Genomic DNA, 19,217 nt, shown 5'->3' on the forward strand with positions numbered 1-19,217 from the left:
CAGAGCAGTGTGTATCTCTTACACAGACTTCTTGTCCATAAATGAAGGGAAAATTTGGCGCAGCAGGAGGTACCATGTGGAGCACTGCTGGTATCAGGTGACCTCGGTCCTGATGTTAACTCTCTGCAGGATGTTGGGAAAGTCACTTATCATTTTGGGGCCTTGTCAAATGAAGTCAGTGGCCTAAGTCATCTCTAGAGTTTCTTCTGTGAATAAGATAATCAGGTTAGAGTCAGGTACCCTGGAGTTTAATACAGGCATTGTCACCAAAATGCTTTATGCCTTTGAACGAGATATACTAAACCTCCTTTCCCCATTTCCTCATTTTTAAACTTGAAATTCTGCTATTGCTAAGGCCCTTTCCAGCATAAAATTTCTGCAATTTTGGGTCCTATAACTTAATTTTACATTCATGAGTCTGTCCTGGAGTCGGGAATTATAGTGAGCCATGTAGTATATGTGCAGGGAAGGGTGTGTGTGTGTGTGTGTGTATATATGTTGAGAAGGAGAGTCTGTGGAGAGAGGAAGAGCATGAGGCATATATGCAGTGCCCAGCTGGCATTAGATCCTGGGTTGGCTGTCTCACACGTATCAACTCCTTTAATCTTCTATAATTCACCATTACTTTGCAAGGTAAGTGTTCTTATTGTCATTTTACACCAGGGGAACACAACACTTAGAGGGAGTTGTGTAATTAAGCTCCAACTCCTGTGTGATTTTACCAAATCAAGCACAACCCATCATAAGAAAGTGATTTTTCTTACAATGTAGGAAAAATATAATGGAATGGATTAGGGAGAGAGGGGGAAGACATTTCAGTAGGTAGACTACAACATTCGCTCTCCTTTCCCCCAAACAAAGACAAACAGAACCACGACTTTCCCAAACCCTCCAACTGTACGACGACACAACTTAGTAATGGGAGGTAACGTAACAATTCTGCATGACCGAAGGGTAAATTAGCTTTATGTAATACATATAAGCAAAGAAATGTAAAAATGATTATATGAAGCCACAGCCAGCCTGAGTTAATTATTCAAGGAATCCCCATGAGCTGATGGTGCACACAGTTGTACACAAAGGCGGCAGTAATGAGTCACACATGCCTTGCTATCTCCTCTGGGCTTAGCCCAGCAAAGCTGAGAGAGACGCTCTTCGCAGGATGTTTTGAACATCAGCCACTAGATGGCGACCTCACCCCAATCTCTCCCGACAGTGAGTCTCTTTTATTTACATAGGAAACGATATACACTCTGAAAGCTATGGTCCTAAAGAACAGCAGAACTGAGGATGCAGTAATGTGTATTGTCTCCCTCAGACATTATTCTTTTATGGAAACTTTAGAATACAGGTAGTTAATAAAGTGTGCTTTCTTTTGCCACTAATTATTAAAAAACAGGATTAAAGCATGGAATGCCCAAGTCCTCCAGTAATTTGATATTTGAAATTAATGAAGCTCTTTCATTTTCCATCCTACCCCCTACTTTGCTGCTGATGGAAAAAAGGAGCCATAAGGATAAAGGAATTTTGGAGAAGAAAAGAGCTATTTTGCTTATGAGCTACAACCTTGGATGGCTTCATACCGTGATAAGGGGTCTGGGAATTTTAATTTTAGCTCACAGAAGTCATAAAATCAGGCAATGAAACTAAAATACCACACAGTCCTCAGATTATTGAGTAGTATCTTATTGGCTTATTGAGTAATCCCTTTCATGCTGTTTAAGGTTCCCTAGGGTGTCAAATTTTCAGCTAGTTTGCAGAAATGTGCAAATAATAGGTCAAACTCATAAGAAATCAAAAGCAAGGAAAGAAATATTTCTCACCCTAGTGGTTTTCATTTGTTGTAATGTAAATGTATTTCTGGAAAAGTGTTTAGTTCATTTGACAGTTAATAAGGATTGATTGGTTGAGCTGAATTTCTATTATTAAGAATAAATTAAAAGAACACCTCACTTGGGTTATGCTCCTCAGAACTGGGACCTAATGCTACATGAACCACCTACTCCATCCAGAACTTATTGCTAGTGCCGAAATTCACCCCTTTTCTCTACTCTGGTCCATGTCAACTCCTCCTTCTCCCTCCCTCACCCCACATAGCACATACAGTACCAACCTGTAAAAAGTCATTTTCCAAAGTTTTCCATGGGAAACTTTTTCCTCACATTAATAAAAAAAAACATGATGAGAAACATTTGGGAAATGTTAGGTTAAACAAAATGAAGTGGATTTCTTTACTGCAAGACTTATTAGGAGCCTTTAATATGCTAATACACACTACTAATCATCAACAGCTAATAGCTAAATTGGTAGCATTTGCCAGATTTATTTGGCTCCAGAACTGTTTTTTTGTTAAAGCACTTTACAGCATATTCTTTTGAAAAATGTTGATATCATGGAGAAAAAGCTGTGGGAGCAGTGGAACTGGAGGATTGTGGGCAAAATGGGCATCTTTACTGGGGCTTCATAAGCCTTCATTTTCTTAATTGTCTCCCCGTGTCTGGGAGCCATGGAAGGTCAAATTGCCTCCTCTAAGCCTTTCCATTCTTTCTTTGTGAAGCTCTCAAGGTTGGCCAGGAACTTAATGCACAGAAATGGTGATGAATCCAACTCTGACTCCAAATCAGATGTCTCAAATAAACCTCCTCCCCCAAATGTGAGGGGGGTTTGCTGTGCTCAGGCCCTCTGCTAGACCCTATGGGACACAGAGAAGAGGCCAGAAGCTGTGCCTACTTAAAAAGAACTTGTGTTCTACTAAAAGAGGGAAAACAATAAGTGAAATAACCAGAAAATTATTAACATATTTCAGAGAAGGGAAAAAAATGAATGTTGCATAATTAGTAATAGATAACAGTTTGAGCAGCAGGCACTGTTCTGAGTACTTTATATGTATTGACACAGTGAATCCTGGTAGCTTCATACCTATTTCACAGATGGGAAACGGAGGCACAGAAAAGTCAGGTAACCCGGACAATTCAGCCTCAGAACCTACCTACTCAGCCGCTATGTGCTAACATCTCATGGGCAGTTACAGCTTGAACTTGGCTAAGATTTTCCATAGGTTTATATTCTCAACAAACTTCATTGTTCTGAGGGTTGGTCTGTAAACCGCTTGCGGGCCGTCAACGAGACATGGAAGTGCATGTGTGCATGGGAGCCAAGGCTGTTCTAGGGAAGGTGCTGGATCAATGACCCATGAACCAAATGGAAAGGCATTATGATGCTTGGCCGCTGGGAAGAAGGGAAAAGTCATCACAGCAGCTTTTGCATGGACATTTCATCAGTTAAATTCCACCAACAGCTTTTCTTTGGCAATAACGTAAGGGACCAGCCATGCTTTTCCTCCAAAGACAGTATAGCACACAAGTTAAGAGATGGGCTTTGGAAGTAAACACACCTGGGTTCAGTTTGGGGGTTGGGGGGTGTCTACCATTTACCACCTGTATGAACCTTGACATCTGATGGTGGTTATGAATGGCCTAGCATAGTGCCTGGCATACAGAGAATATTCAGTAGTCTTGGTTTTTCCTTATCTTTCTCCTGAGTTACTTCTTTTTCCTCTGAAATTTGAAGGCAGCTACTGTGGAGTGTGCATATATTCATCCCTTCTGTGGAAAAGAGTTTTAGTCTACAGACAGCTTTCAAAAGAGACGAGTGAAAAGTTCCTAATATTAAATAGATGATACACAGATTTTACAAAACATTTATTTGCTTAGTTTGACACAAGTTTCCAACTTTAAGCAGTCACTTCAATCATTTCTTCAGATGCAATAGGGTACTCTTTTTGGAACCTCCATTCACAGTCAAGTGAGTTCCTTCGCACATGGTGAAGCCAATTTCCTTTCTAATCTGGCCCCACATCACCTTCCGCCATTCCCCTCCCCAACTTCTAGGTGAAGCTGCTCTGATTCATCCTAAACCCAAAATCAGTCTGTGACCGTGGCTAAGCTTTCAAATTCCATTGTTAGTTTCCCTTCTATTACTTATCCAAGCCCTTCTTCAATCTCTCTTCTATCTCAGTCACCACCTTATGTGATTTTCTTGCTTTATAAAATTCATTTTCTACTGAGCAGAACTTCCTAACCCCTCAATTCTGGAGGTCAGTTTATCCATAATTTCTCTAAAAATTCCCAGTTGACTTTAAAATTGCTTCTTCAGATTCCTTTTAGAACCCAAATCTTCACCAGTGATCACCCCATTATCAATTCTTAGTTCTCGTTGGTGTTCTTTTTGTTGTTGTTATTGTAAATTAAGAATTAGCACCACTAGCAGTATCATTGTAGTTCAGTTCCTGTGTCTCCATGGAGACTGGCTATGATTTCCCCCTCCCTGTCATTCTCTGGCCCCAGCCCTCCGCCCTGCTATGAACAGCTGTAGCCAAACCGACATTGACTGCTTATTTCAGTCACTTCATTGCTTTAGAGCATGTGAATTTAGGTTATACTACTTGCATTTTCATGACCAGCCCGTTTTCAGTACTAAGTAATTTTATACACTAATTCTTTTTCCTATTCAATAGTCAGCAGATTTATGTTGCATTTTGATTTTTGTCCTATTACAATTTTATATTTAAGTTAACCAACATCATTATTTTATTTTTGCTTATATTAGGAGAATGATTTGTCACTAGTTGTCAAAACACCACATAGAAGCTCATAAAGTGTAAATCTGATTTTTGTGCTTATGAGCGATTCTTTGAATTAGGTCTGAATATGCTCGCAAAGAGATGAAATTAATATTAAGCATCTGAAGGTGCGATCTAATTGAGTCTCCCAGATATTAAAGTTTAAGGGACCCAAGAAAATATAAACCTCCTTTTTGTGCCTCCTGAGTTCTATGCCAATAGAGAAAAAAACAATGCAAGGCAGGTGGAAATCAAATATCATTTTTATTAGTGATAACACTGATATTGAAAAATGTGGCTTAAATCTACTGAACTTCAGAATTTGACAGAATTGCCTACTTGAATGCTAACCAAAGCAGGAGTGGGACAGGCGGCCTCCAGTGAAGCCAAGCTTGCTCCTCTAAACACCCATGCTGAGATAGGTGGGGTGGACTGGGTGTTTCTTGAGGGCAGCTTGTTCCCCTAAAGAGAAACAGGAGGTGCCAGGGGCTGAGCTATACACATGTAGTTTCTCTTTCAGATTATCGTTAATCTTTCACATTATGTCATTCGTTTTCTTCTGGAAAGTTGTAAAAGAGATGCTAGGAGTGTCTTGCTAGTGGAGTTTCTTCAATATGGAAGGTAAAAATAGGAGAGGAAATTCCCCCTCCCTTCTCCCTACCACTGGGGCATTAGGACGTGGTTTGCTAAATTTTAATATGATTTTTCTGTAGAAATGTTGAGGGAGCCATCTTCTCCTCTGGCCAAACTAACGATGTTTTCCTTGACTTTGTTATTATAACGTCCAGTCTCTTTGACTTTATTTCAAGCCCTCCTCATTACCCCTCTGCTTCAGTCATTCACCACTCCTAGGTAAACCAGTAATGAAAGGTCTATAGTATGTTTGTATTCACTGGGGATCTTTCATTGCGAATGTCAGAAACTCAACTCAAATGCTTTAAGCACAAAAGGGAATCTACTGCTACATAGTTTTAAAAAGTCCAGAGTTGGCTGGCTGGATCCAGAACTTCAAGTGACATCACCCTAGAGAAACTGTGTCTCTCGGTTTTGTGGTTGTCTTCTGGGCCCGCGTCTCTTCAGTCAGGCCCAGCCCATCTGGTTATCACATGGCCTCCAGCAGTCTAGGTTTTCTTCTTACCCCTCCAGGAAGCCTTGCTTGCAAAGAATGCCTCTTTCATAAGTGTTCCAGCAAAAGCCCTGGAGCTGAATATTACTGGACCAGCTTGGCTTGTGGCTAATGCAGTGGTTCTAAGGGTGGTCCCTAGACCAGCCACATAAGCATCACCTTGGAATATGTTAGAAATGCAAATTCTCAGGCTTTTGAATCATAAACTCTGAGGGTGGGGCCCAACTAACTGTTTTAACAAACTCTGCAGGTGACTCATATCACTCAAAAGTTTGAAGACCGCTTTTTAGTCCTTAGATCTTACTCTATGGCTAGTGGGATAAAATATGTTGAGTGGTCCAGCCTAGGTAGCTTGTTACTTCAGGAGCTAGAATGGGATCAGCTTTATCCAGCCAAGATGGTTTAAAGGTGAACTGGGGAGGGTGGCTTCCTCAAGAAAAATTAGGTGTTATCATCAGAAGAAGCAACAGTTGCTGGGCAGATAAAATTAACAGATGTTCTGCGATAGAACCTTTTTTGCAAGTACTAGGTACTGAATTATTAGGTACTGAAGTACTGGGTGGTGAATTATTATACTAAGAAATATTTGGTAGTGAACACCTGAGGCTTATTTGCTGTGTCTTTGCAAAAGTTAGGGCAACAAAGACTTATCTTCTTACAGTGTGTATTATTACTCAATTGTTTTCCTGAATGGAGAAAACTAACGGTTTTATCCTTTAACTTGAGTTATCCAGGGTCTCACATTTTCCTTTACATGATGGGGCATTGTGAGCAACTGCATGTGAGCATGGAATGCAGTCCATATAACTTGGACTGGGCCAGTAATCAGTTGCCCCACTGAAGCCAAGTCAAGTATATACTCTATTGAGTGTTTTATTTTCTGGAACTGACTCAGGAAAACCTAATATTTTGTGTGGAAACAAATTAGATCTAAAAGATATAGTAAGGATGCTATGAGAAAGCATGATAACTTTTCCTGTTTATGTCTCATTTATGATTTTCACAGGTACAATGGTGGGAGACCATACCCGCTTGGAATTCCACAATATTGAAACTGGTATCATGACCGAGAAACGTTACATCTCTGTTGTCCCCTCCAGTTTCATTGGCCACTTGCAGAGCCTCATGTTTAATGGCCTGCTCTACATTGACTTGTGCAAAAATGGTGACATTGATTACTGTGAACTGAAGGCTCGTTTTGGACTGAGAAACATCATTGCTGACCCTGTCACCTTCAAGACCAAGAGCAGCTACCTAAGTCTGGCCACCCTCCAGGCCTACACCTCCATGCACCTCTTCTTCCAGTTCAAGACCACCTCAGCTGATGGCTTCATTCTCTTCAATAGTGGTGATGGCAATGACTTCATTGCAGTTGAGCTTGTCAAGGGGTAAGTGGAAGGAATAACATAGTTTATACTAAATATTTTAGCTCAAATCCTACATAAAATTTGGGCATAAAAAAAATTCCATTCTACTGCCCACCCTTTGTTCCTGATATATGCTCTCATCTTCATTAATTAAAAATATCCATGTAAAGATTAGGGCTAGAAGGGAGAGAAATTCATGATTTCATTTAAAGATCTTTCACTAATTCAATACTATCGGACTTTTTACTATGAAATGTAGTTCTTTAAAACTATGGAGAAAAAGTGTTATTTTTGCAAAAGAGGGTATGCAGTGTGTGTTGTGTCTATCTCTGGGGAGGTGTTACCAGCAACCACCAAATTTACGGAAAGAAATGAAAGATAGATATTTTCAGCAATGCCATTAGCCCATATATGCAAATGTTAAACAGTTGTTCTTTCTTCAACACATTTTACTACCTTGAGTTGGGAAATAGTCAAAATGAAAGCAAAAACCAGAACAAAATTTCCGAAAAAGATGCATGATTAACTGTAAATTTAAATGTCACCCCCTAGTGTTTTGGAGTGTACCACCTGCACTACTTCGTGACTCTGGATTTTTATGATGTTGAAGAAGTAAACACTGAGTATGGAAGTAAAGGGAAGTCTGATAGAATCAGATCTGACTATTCTTGTATCCTAAGTCAAGTCATAATTCTTCCTGCATGATGCCAGTTTAGTGTGGGGTCTTTGAAGCCCCCAGTGTCAGTTATACACACTTTGCCATTAAACCACTTCAGGGAAACTCAAATCATCGGGTGTTTTTTGTCACTCATAGGTACATACACTACGTGTTTGACCTTGGAAATGGTCCCAATGTGATCAAAGGCAACAGTGACCGCCCCCTGAATGACAACCAGTGGCACAACGTCGTCATCACCCGGGACAATAGTAACACCCACAGCCTGAAAGTGGACACTAAGGTGGTCACTCAGGTTATCAATGGTGCCAAAAATCTGGATTTGAAAGGTAAACCTTGCAAAGAAGTTTATCCTTCTTAGAGCATTGTTTACAATTGAAAAGCTGTTTCCACAGGCAAACTATAGGTTAGGTGTGCCATGCAGTTTTGACACATCGTCCATACGATTTGACGTATTGTATTTTAAGAACATTAAATTGTACCATAATGCAATGTATTCCATTTTTACTTAGATTCCTTCTCAAGGAACGGCTCATTTTCTCTGTAAATCTTGGGCTTGTCGGGGGCTGAGTGATGAGGTCATAAATGTCAAAATGTGGAGGAGCCATAATACAGAGGAAGGAATATAGGTTTTGGAATCTCAGCTGAATCATTTACTGCCTGGCTGACTTTGGTCAACTTCCTTAGCCTTGTTCACCTTCCGTAAACTTTTTTGCAAAATGAAGATAATAATTGTTACTACCTATATAGGCTGTTAGGAGTTTTGATGTAATAATGTCTGTAAAACCCTCATCATATTATTGGTAACAAGTACATAAAAAGCACTCAATAAATGGTTGTTTAGTTGAAAATTTTGTTCATCTTTACTTTGTCATAAAATGGGAACCATACCTACCTCAGAGAATAGATAAGGTGATTAAAATTTGTGAGATGACGTGTATAAAATGAACGACACATAAGTGATTTTAGTTTCTTCTTTGTACAATGTAGAAACTCTGGTAATTATTTTGTTTATGCTATCCCCCCACCCCAGCTACATTACCATTATCTAAAAAATGGCCTAACGTGCATTGACTTTAGTTGACCTGGTTTCCCTAGTCTTTTCTCACTCACTTTTACTACCTACTTTCCTTTCCAGGAGACCTCTACATGGCCGGTCTTGCCCAAGGCATGTACAGCAACCTCCCAAAGCTCGTGGCTTCCCGGGATGGCTTTCAGGGCTGCTTGGCATCAGTGGACTTGAATGGGCGCCTGCCAGACCTCATCAACGATGCCCTCCATCGGAGTGGACAAATTGAACGTGGCTGTGAAGGTACAATTTTTCCTCTTTTTAAGCTACAGCCTTGTCGCAAGCACCAAGCCTCTTTGCTGCATCTGCCGGTGCCTCCTTCCTCGGTTTACCAGTCCTCTCCCATTCCCATTCACCATCCGACATTGCATTGCCATCAGTGTCCTCCTGTCACTGGCTGAGTATGTCAAGACATGTGCCACAGGCTCCGGGAATGTATGTTGGCAGATGTCTTCCAGTGTCACATACTTGCCAATGGAGGACTTTCCCTGGCATTGACATCAGGCTTCTCCTGACTTGTGCCTTTGCTTCCAGCATGGCTGAAGGGGCATCAGGGACTTTAATTTATATTTTAATAGTTGGGGAGGTGTGAATCAGAGACTTTCATATGGGTGTCACCATTAATAAAATGTTTCTTATGTTGCGGATAGCAACTGCATAATTTAATGCAAATCCAGCAGGAGGTAGGAAAACGATGTCAGAATGGCATCATGAGGGAAGGGAACTAGTATTTATTGAGTACTTACTGGATGTCAGGCATCCTTAGGCAGTTTCTTAGTGTGGTACAGTGGAACAGCATGGGCTTTGATGTTATCAAGACCTGGATTTACGTCCAGATAGTAGTTCTTGTTAGCTGTGTGACTTTTGGCAAGTTACTTAACCCTTCTGAACTATATCTTTCTTACCTGTAAAGTGGGACAATAAAACTTACCTTGGAAGATAATATATGCAAATCAGAGATATATGTAAAATGCCTGGTATGCACATCGTAGGTACTCAATAACAGTGGGACTATTGTTTACAAATATTATTTCATGTGAGACATCTAATAACATTGCATGCCCACCAATGCAGCACAACAAACCATGCTCAGCCTGTTTCTGTAGATGATCCACTGTCTTTTGAGATACTAATAATTTTATAGGTCTTGAGTCAGTTCTTTACTGTAAAAACAATCTAGTTTTAACCAGCAGAGGGCAGCAGTGAACATTTTCAGCCTTCCCCAGCCGCCTTGGGTAGGTTGAAAAGGTGCCATGCCACTACCTACCTTGAACGGCAAAGAGGATGTCTGCCCAGCCACCAGGATCTATGCATTCTTTTGTCTGGTTGAGTCTCATGGTCCTTTGTGCAGTATACTGTGTTTTCTTGTGTCTCTCATTAATTTACCACATCAAACCTCTTCATTCATCTCCTAAGTATCCAACTTCATTTATCACCTTTGCTATTAACCAGCTTCCATCCGGGTTCACTCACCACCTTAAAGCACATTTTTATAAAAAGCTTCCCATCAGCTTCTCAGGCTGATTTATAGTATGGAAGCTATTTCCCTTTGCCTAAGAGTCATTTTCTCATGTTGCACTAGTAATAAGACTGATTATCCCTATAACCCTTTCCAGTTTTCCTTTAGCCATAAGTATTTCTTAAATTCTGTGGGCCAAATATGGTGTGTGCGTATAGAGGGACAGGAGCTTGGGACTCACCAAGCACTTGAAGTAGCCACTTTGCTTTCTTCCCCTGAAAATGCACAATTGTGTTCAAGTCAAGAATTTTTGTCTCATTGGCCTGTTCTCAGTTGTTTCAGGGGTTAAAAAGCAATCCTGAGGTAGAGGCAGCATTTGGGAATTAAATTGAGTGTCTTAGTTTAGAAGATTGTGGAATGACAGTTATTCCAGTTTCCAGTTATCCTGGAATATTAATTATATCAGGTTAAATCATAATATAAAAGCAGGTATTAAAAAACAGAAGGCACTCTTCAAGAGTTGAGTGTTTTTATCATGCCATCCGCTCTTCAGATTTAAAAGTGAACAAGAATCAGCCATTTACCTCTATAGCAGTGCTGCTGATAGAAATAGAATGTAAGCCACATACGTTTCAGTCTCCTAGTAGCTACATGTCAAAAAGGTATCAAGTAGCAGGTAGAGGTCTAGAGTAGCAAGTAGAGCTAATTTTAATTCTATGTTTTATTTAACTTAACCCAATATTTCTAAAATATTATCATTTCAGCATGTAAACAACATAAAATTGTTAATAAGACATTTTACCTTTTTTTCATATTAAGCCTTCAAAGCTGAATGTGTATTTTACACCTGCAGCAGCACACCTCAATTCAGACTACACACCTTTAAAGTGCTTGGTAGCCACATGCATCTGTGGCTACTGTGTTAGAAGCACAGTTGCATACAGAATATAAAAGTCGGGGTATAAGAAAATAACACTGTAGTATTGGATTAAAAGGAAGTCTAAACAAACTTTTACAAAAGTGGATTAAAATGTATGGCATAAAGGAGGGATGGATGTTACTTAAGAAAGCTTTAAGAGAAACAGTGAGAGCATTAGCTAAAGGAAATTATCCATCAGATTGGAGGAAATGCTCCTATCCCTTCCTACAGCTCTATGTGCAGTTTGGCATGACTCATCACATGCATTAGGGTGGGTTCTGACCTTCCGCTGAGTAGGGGTGATTGTTCAGAGCCTAATACTGTGACTTGATGTCTCTATCATTCGAATCTATGGCAAATCCCATGGGCCTAATAACACTGCACTCTATTGCCATGGAGATAATTACGATGGTTACCCATGGAGCATTATGACTGCCCCACTGGGTGGATGAAGTGTAAGATGAATGCTGAGGGAAGGATGTCCTTGTTTGTTGTACACAGATGACTTGGATAATTAGCCTAAGTGGCCAGGAAAAATGGCCAAAAAGTGGGTTAAGGCATAAATCACTGCCATTGAAAGTTTGCACCATTGTGAATAAGCCCTTGTAAGAGATCCCAGGAGCTTTTTAGGGCACTTTGGAAGATGATGGGGAGGGAAACAAAGAGCACAAAACCTTGGAGAGATTGCAAAAAAGTCTCATTATCATTCTGAATCTCTGTACATAGTATGGAAGCCTCACCCAGGCCTTTGAGTGTTAACAGTATGGGAATCATAGAAAATAGAACACATTTCTTGATTATCATTTCTGCGTATAGAATAGGAAACAGGTAGGGATGAGGATTCATTACTAAAAACTAAGACCTGGATCTCTTCAAGATGGTAAATGTGTTTTATGCCCACATACCTGGGCTACACAGGCCAGGATATATCATATGTTCTTGTCAAAGTCGTTGATAGTGACATTTCAAGATACCTAAGTAGTAAATGTGTTACTTTCCTTATTAAATCTGACCCGAGAGAGTCCACAATTATTTTAAAAACATAATAATCCACTACTCTTTGGCTCTCAATTATTTCTAGTAAGAAAGAAAGAAAATCTTGAACTAGGATTTGGTGTCTCTAATATATGCAGTGTATAATTTAGAAATTAAGCACAGTTTCATGACAACTCCTAGCCAACATCTAGCTTTGACTTGCAACCTCTCAATTTGGACTAGGAATTTTTAATAATGTCTGATTCAATACTCAGCTGGTAAATATCTCTTTCTACCTTGAGGCCAGCTTTGAGGCAGAGCCCAGGGCACGTATTGGCTAGAAAGGCAATTCTACGACTGCAGATGGTAAACATCTGAGAGAAACACAGGTGCTTCATTTGGAGACTGGCATGAATAAATGAAAAGGACATTGGTTTGGGGCCTTTTTGCTCACAGCCATTTGGGTTTCGTTATATATTTATAAATTTAAAAAATTGAGCTCCTTAGTGTTCCAAAATCACCTTGATACAAACGCCCAATTCTGGTACCACATTCCTTAGTGGCATCTTCAGGAGGTTACAAGGAATGCTCCCAAGTGACTCTTCCATGCTTAACTCCTAAATGTTCAGAACTACTTTTGTGGACCCCGTCTGTTTGGGCACGTGTGTCTTTCAGTTTGGCCATGCACTACCCTGATTTCTTGATGTTTACCCTGACCGATGGAAAATCATTTTTCCAGACCATATGCCTTGGGTTTGGCTGTGTGGATGTGGGGAGGCTCTTGTTTCCACTGCTTGTGCTTTGTCAAGTCCAGTGTTTCCCTGCCCTGCTCTGCTGATGTGGCTCTGACAAGGCCTGCTCCACCCTGGTCTGTGCATCCCCGTCTGTGCTGTCTCTGGAGAACCTGTAGGGCATTTCACTTGTCTGTTTGAGTGATGTTGGTTATGCCGATTGTATTTTCATTTCTGTAATGTTACCCTTGTTGACTCTACCTCTTACTAACCTCTGGTTATTGTTTTCGCCTTTTCTGTTCTTTTGCTAACAAAGTTGCGTTGACCAAAGCTGACCTGCAAGGTAGAGAAGGTTCTTGTTCCCATTACCACTTTGGACTGAAAGATGCCCTATGTAGCCCTTGGTATCTTTTCTTTAGAGGCCTTCAAGCTGTCACACCTCTTGGACAGCAGCAATTGTGGGGAGGGGGCTGAACCATGTGTTCTTCAGAAACAGTGGCAGAAAACCCAGATCAATGCATGAAAAATAACGACAAAGGCGAGACCTCTTGGAGATGGGAACATGATTCCATTTTGGGGGACCAAAGAGGTTTGACAGCATCCTATATTGTGACTACTCACAAACACATTAAACCACTTCTGGAAAGGTTAACGCCTCTCTCCGAGGAGTTGCCCAGGAGGGATTGGCTCCTTTTAATTTATTCGCTATAGAGAGAAGGCAGCCCTTGGAAAAAGAAAAAGGAAAAAAAAAAAAGACCACTTGTGGGCTTAATTTATTATTTTCTGGGTCAGGGAGGTCATTTCTCAGAGCAGGACTTCTGAGGGCTTGGACTCATCAAAGAGAATGCCATTTTCTCTTCACTCGTTTTAAAGAAATATTTTTAGACATTTGGGAGATATTAATGTCATTAAAACCTTCTGGAGATTTATGTTTCCTATTGGGAATTTTGGTTGAGCACTTTAATTTCCTGTTTTGTGATCTAGAGAAAAAAACACTCTTGGGGAAGAAGAGGATCTGTCAGTTTTATCCTGGATACCCTTTAACGTGCATCTCAGATGTCAGTGAATATCTACTGCAGAAAGTGCTTCTTCTACCATTCAAAGAGGCACCTTTCGAAGTCTGTCATGGTCCACTGGTCCATTCGTGTCAGGCTACTTTGACCCCGAATAGGAAGTCTGGAACAGGCATTTTAAGGATCTTTCAGCTGAGAGTTAAGTAGGGGATTTTGCCTCAGATGGCCTCTGTGAGCTTGCAATCAGCGCAAATTGTTAGAAGTGGTGAAGACAAAGGTAGATTTAAAAAAATTACTTTTCACCTGAGTGATCATTTACTTTGCTGTGACTTACTGGTTATATGTCAGGTGGGTAACCAGTACAAGTGTCTATCTCTTAGGGGCACATCAACTAACTGAGATCTCTCTCTAACCATTTTACTGTAACTCTTTTTTCTTCATCCACTCTTAGCAGATTCACATATATACTGACATATAATAAAAATATTATATTTTTATTGGTGGATTAGTACTTTGTAAGACCCAGGTAGCTGTACAATAGCTTTCTATTTCAAAGTATGTAGGGCCCTTTTGGTTATACTGAAGGCTGTCGTTTTTAGACATTCTGTTCAATTGTCAAAATAGGTCTTCTACATGTCACTCTGTAAATGGAGGGGAGAGAGAACGGGGCAGGATTTGCTCTATAATGAGACAATCTAAGGTTGTCCAAGCTCCTTATGATCAAATTCATTAGATAATCTAGACAACTGCATCTCCTCCTCCTAGACTTCACCATTCTTCATGGTAAGAACTATGTGGATTTTGAATTCCCAGAACCTAGTACGGGTCTTATTACGTCGGGACTCCATATATAGTAAAATGATCTTGAAGTTCCTACACAAAGGAAAAATGGTTTGTAGGAATCATACAAAGAACTGGTTGATTTCTATGCCTATTGTTAATTGTTGACCAAAGTGTAGATACAGATTTGGGGACACAATAGTTTGGAGTATCTTAACTTTCCCATTTGTAGAAGCAGTCTAGTCATCAGTATGGCTTTTATGTTATTACTGTTAACCCAAACTCTCTTCCATTTTTGTAATGACTTGACAGTCTTTTTGTGTGTCGTAGGGGCTGTTATCCTTCGTAATTATCTTTGAGTCATCTTACTCTTTCCACGTATTATGGCAAAAAAAAAACCTTTTGGATGCAAATACCTTTACTTTTCATTGTCTTGATGTTGGAATATAGACCATTACTCATGCTGGCTTTTTCAGTCACAACTATGGGCATAGATAGTACTAAGTACCATTAAGTGTGAAGGGCAGTAAAAACACATGACAAAGAAGTGAGACAGTCTGATATGTAAAGGCAAATGGTATTCAGAAGGAAATATAAGAATGGGGTTTAGGAAGTAGCATCATGAGTCTGGATAAGTCAACAGCTTGAGTCCTCTTGTTATTGAGTTGTTGGGGTGGTGTGTGTTTTTTTTAAAAACTTTATTTATTTATTTTAACTCCTCCAGTGATTGTGTTGTTCAGCTTAACAGGAACTCAGCTACTTCTATGTATCAGGTACTCAGCTGGGTACTGGGGTTACAGATGAGATACAGTCTCTGATTTCAAGTGGGTCAATAAGAGATCAGCCAATAATTAAGATGCAGAGTGAAAACTGCTATGCTAGAATGGATATGGAGCATGCTGTATGGGCATGGGGGAGGGCTGCCGGGCTCAGTGGGGTGATGTGGGTCATGGTGGGTGCTCAGGGGATAATTTCTCCAGCAGAGTTTCAGCTGAGTCTAAAGGACAACATGTTTTAGGTGGATGAGAAGTGGAAGCACATTCAAGGGCTTGGCCAGTTTTGGGGATTTTCAAGAAATTCAATTTGGATGAAATAATGTGCATGCAGGGATGTGATTGACAATGAAACTGGAGCAGTAGGATGGAGACAGGTGATAACAGACTTTTTGTGTAAGGAGGTAGACTTTATGCCAAGGGCATTGTACAGAGGCCAGAGACTTGGGTCAGATTTTCATTTTATCAAGATCACTGACACTAGGGTGGAGAATGGCTGAGAAGGACAGGAACTAGAAGCAGAGAACAGAGTTAAGAGGGTAGTAGCATATTCTAAGGCAGGGGAAGAAGCATGAACCTGATGCACATTACTCTAGCTGGCTTAGAAGGTGAGTGTGTTTCCCTCCCAGATAAAACCTCTGAGGAGTAAGGAAGAAAATTTGTCTCCTATTTGTTTCCCCCAGCTTCCACAGTGTTACTGTTTCATAATAGATACATTTATACATTATGACAGAAAGTGTCAAGGAAGAACTTCATCGACAGCTCTGGTTCACGTCAGACTTTGCACCCTTTCAGGCTAGGAGAGGCAGTAGGAGCTCCCTTGACGCACACAGGAGGTGTTGCATTGCTGAGATGTGCAGTCCGTTCAATCTCAGGGTCCTTTGAATGGAGTTACAATATCTATAGACCTTTTGGAAGTAATTTTCTTATTTCTTTTTATTTGCAAGAAGGGTATTTGTTGAGAGAAAAAGAGTCCCTAAAAGCTTGCCCATGTAAGAAAGGAGTTGTACCACTATGAAATAAATATTAAATTTGACCTGTTGTGAATGAGGAAGATGAGTCATAAACTATGAGAAATAAAATGATTAGCTCCTTATTGGGTTAGGTTATTAATCAGACTATCCCCTCCCCACTTTCCGTTACAGTTTCCCTTAGCAGGTTCTATTTCTGGAGTTGAATGGCTTCAATTCTAGAAATGTAAGTTGTCCCTCTGCTGAGCTGGTGGGCAGGGGGTGGGGGGACCAATTATTGATTAGATCTTGTTCTAAGTGCTGCATATCTGAGTAAGTCAATAAATGTATTGGCTTTGGATGCCTTGAAAACCTGAAGATTCTCCAGCAAGCCCCGGTGGCCTAGTGGTTAAGTTTGGTACACTCTGCTTCAGGGGCCTGAGTTTGGTTCCTGGGCTCAGACCTACACCATTCATCTGTCAGTGGCCATGCTGTGGCGGTAGCTCACATACAAAAAAAAAAAAAAAAGAAAAGAGTAAGATTGGCATCGGATGTTAGCTCAGGGTGAAACTTCCTCAGTAAAATAAAAAGGTGAAAAAAACCAAAACCCTGAAGATTCTTTCAAGTCATTTTAGTTGAGAGTTGGCATAAGTCAAACACTTCTAGTAGATAAAGGGGATTTTGATTCTCCAACTTTCTTTACTGTGAGGAATATAGTTCCCCACTTCATTTTCTCCAAAAATAAGGGCACTATCACATTCTCTATTGTATTTTATGAAATAAAATGTGGCATTTGACCTAATAGAAATCAGTTCCTCAAAAATGGTTTGCATTATGGGAAACAATAAGAGAGACAGGAATTAAATGGAACTTCCCACAATCATTCCTGTGTCTTGTCCCTCAACATTGCATGACAGAGGTTTCTCATAAGAGAACTGTGTAATTATGACTTACTACTTTAATATGTATTGTTTCTTAACTCCTGACCAACTACACACCCAAGTAAAATGGGTGGAGAGAAATTGATTTTTCCTTCCCAACAAAATTGTTAATAGCCTTTATTGAGGGTCTACATAGTGTAGGCACATCCCAAAGACTTGGCATTTTGTATGTCCGTTATGACCATGACCTTGAATGGTAGATATCATTATCTTCATTTCATGGATGACTTTATAGACTTTGCGTATGTTATCTCATTTAATCCTCACACCATGTGAGGTAGTAACAATTTCTATCTCCGTTATATAGATGAGGAAACTGAGGTTCAGAGAGTTTAGGTAGCTAGCCCAAGGTCACTTTGCTAGTTAGCGACAAAGCTGGATTTTAAAGCCTGTGACCTTTTCCCTGCTATGCCATGTGATGTGAATGGATTTGCCTATTTCCAAAGAGAAACAGTACACAGATCACCAGAGAGTATCTGAGATGTCCTCCGAGATAACTTTATTGTAGATGGTCTTCATATCAATACTATTTCACTAAGTTCTAGATATTTGCATAATTTTATTAAAGCCAAGTATTTTAAATTACCCATCTTTTTGTTGAGGCTGGCCTTTGAAACTCTTTCTTTTTTAAAAAATACACTGTCCTACCCAGTAGGCTGCTACATCAGTGCTTAGAAAAGAAAGAAATGCAGACAATGAGGCCTCAGTTTACATATTCTGAAGCAACATCAACTTTTGAGGGCCTGGTCATGATTTTAAAAAGAAGGAATGATCTAATCATTTGACCTTTATGACACAGGCACCCTCTGAAAATAGGGTGGATTGAATAAGAAGGTTTTATGCCAGCCATTCTTTCACCTTTACAAATACCCGATCAGGGGCAGGCATTGGCTTCTACCTCTCCGTTTTCATGGAAATATCACGTGGGTACATTGCTTTACTCACAAAGTGTAATTATACTTTGCAGTTCATTGACAATCAAGGGCAGTGCTGTGCTGGAACTGGTACCAGCACAGGAGTTTTCAGGAATATTGCAAGCTGGTTGACATCATGTAACATCTATTAGCTTGAAATTGGCTGTGGTGGGAATAATTTTACACTACAGAAATCAAGTTACAACAATGTTACAGATCAGGTTTTGTTATTTTTTTTTCTTGGAGTTTTGGTTTTTAAATGTTTACCAGCATAGGACCAATCAAAGGCGATTGGAAATACAGACCTCATGAGGGCATCTTGGTTTCGACCATTTCCTTTACCCATCTTGATTTAGTTTAGTTTATACCCAATGTATGATGAGAGGGCTGAAGTGATTGAGATGAATAGGGGTATTATTGAAACTTCCCCACATGCTGGATTTTATTGTTAGTCTTTTTCACTCATCATCCTAACTGAATGAGTTTTCTGAATACTCATTTGAGAAGAAAAAACCATAGACACCTGAATGTGCTTGGTAAGAGCAATTTCTATACCTTTCTGATCATTAGCAAGGCAGAGATCTTGCCTTCAAGACAAAGAAGTAAGAAGATCTTGGGAACATAGTTGCTCTTAGGTCTTTCTGCCAATGAAATTTTATAATAACATTTAGGGTCCTGTTATCTGGCGTTGCTTAATCTTCTGTAAAATGGGAACTAGAGCATTCAATACTTAGCTCTATATGAAGAAAGACACTTGACACACTTAGGGATCATTGCTTTCTTATTTTAAAATTAAATAGAAATGCATTGGGTTTCTGCCGATTAAAAGGGATGATCTTATGTTGTCTGTAAATGACTGTCTTCAGAAAAGCCAAGAGGACCCAACAATCTAAACATAAGAGC

The 19,217-nt window shown here is 39.9% G+C and overlaps 1 protein-coding gene across 1 annotated transcript in view; it reads left to right on the plus strand.

The window, feature by feature from the left end:
* Nucleotides 1–19,217, plus strand: part of NRXN3 (neurexin 3) — a 1,439,365-nt gene that overhangs the window by 648,584 nt on the left and 771,564 nt on the right. Inside the window, exons 12-14 of the mRNA XM_046647541.1 lie at nucleotides 6,754–7,135; nucleotides 7,929–8,119; nucleotides 8,929–9,102. Coding sequence (XP_046503497.1) covers nucleotides 6,754–7,135; nucleotides 7,929–8,119; nucleotides 8,929–9,102 — 747 coding nt within the window. The remainder of the gene's footprint in view (nucleotides 1–6,753; nucleotides 7,136–7,928; nucleotides 8,120–8,928; nucleotides 9,103–19,217) is intronic.

The sequence above is a fragment of the Equus quagga genome, chromosome 20, assembly GCF_021613505.1.
Source record: "Equus quagga isolate Etosha38 chromosome 20, UCLA_HA_Equagga_1.0, whole genome shotgun sequence".
In the NCBI taxonomy this organism is placed as follows: Eukaryota; Metazoa; Chordata; class Mammalia; order Perissodactyla; family Equidae; genus Equus; species Equus quagga.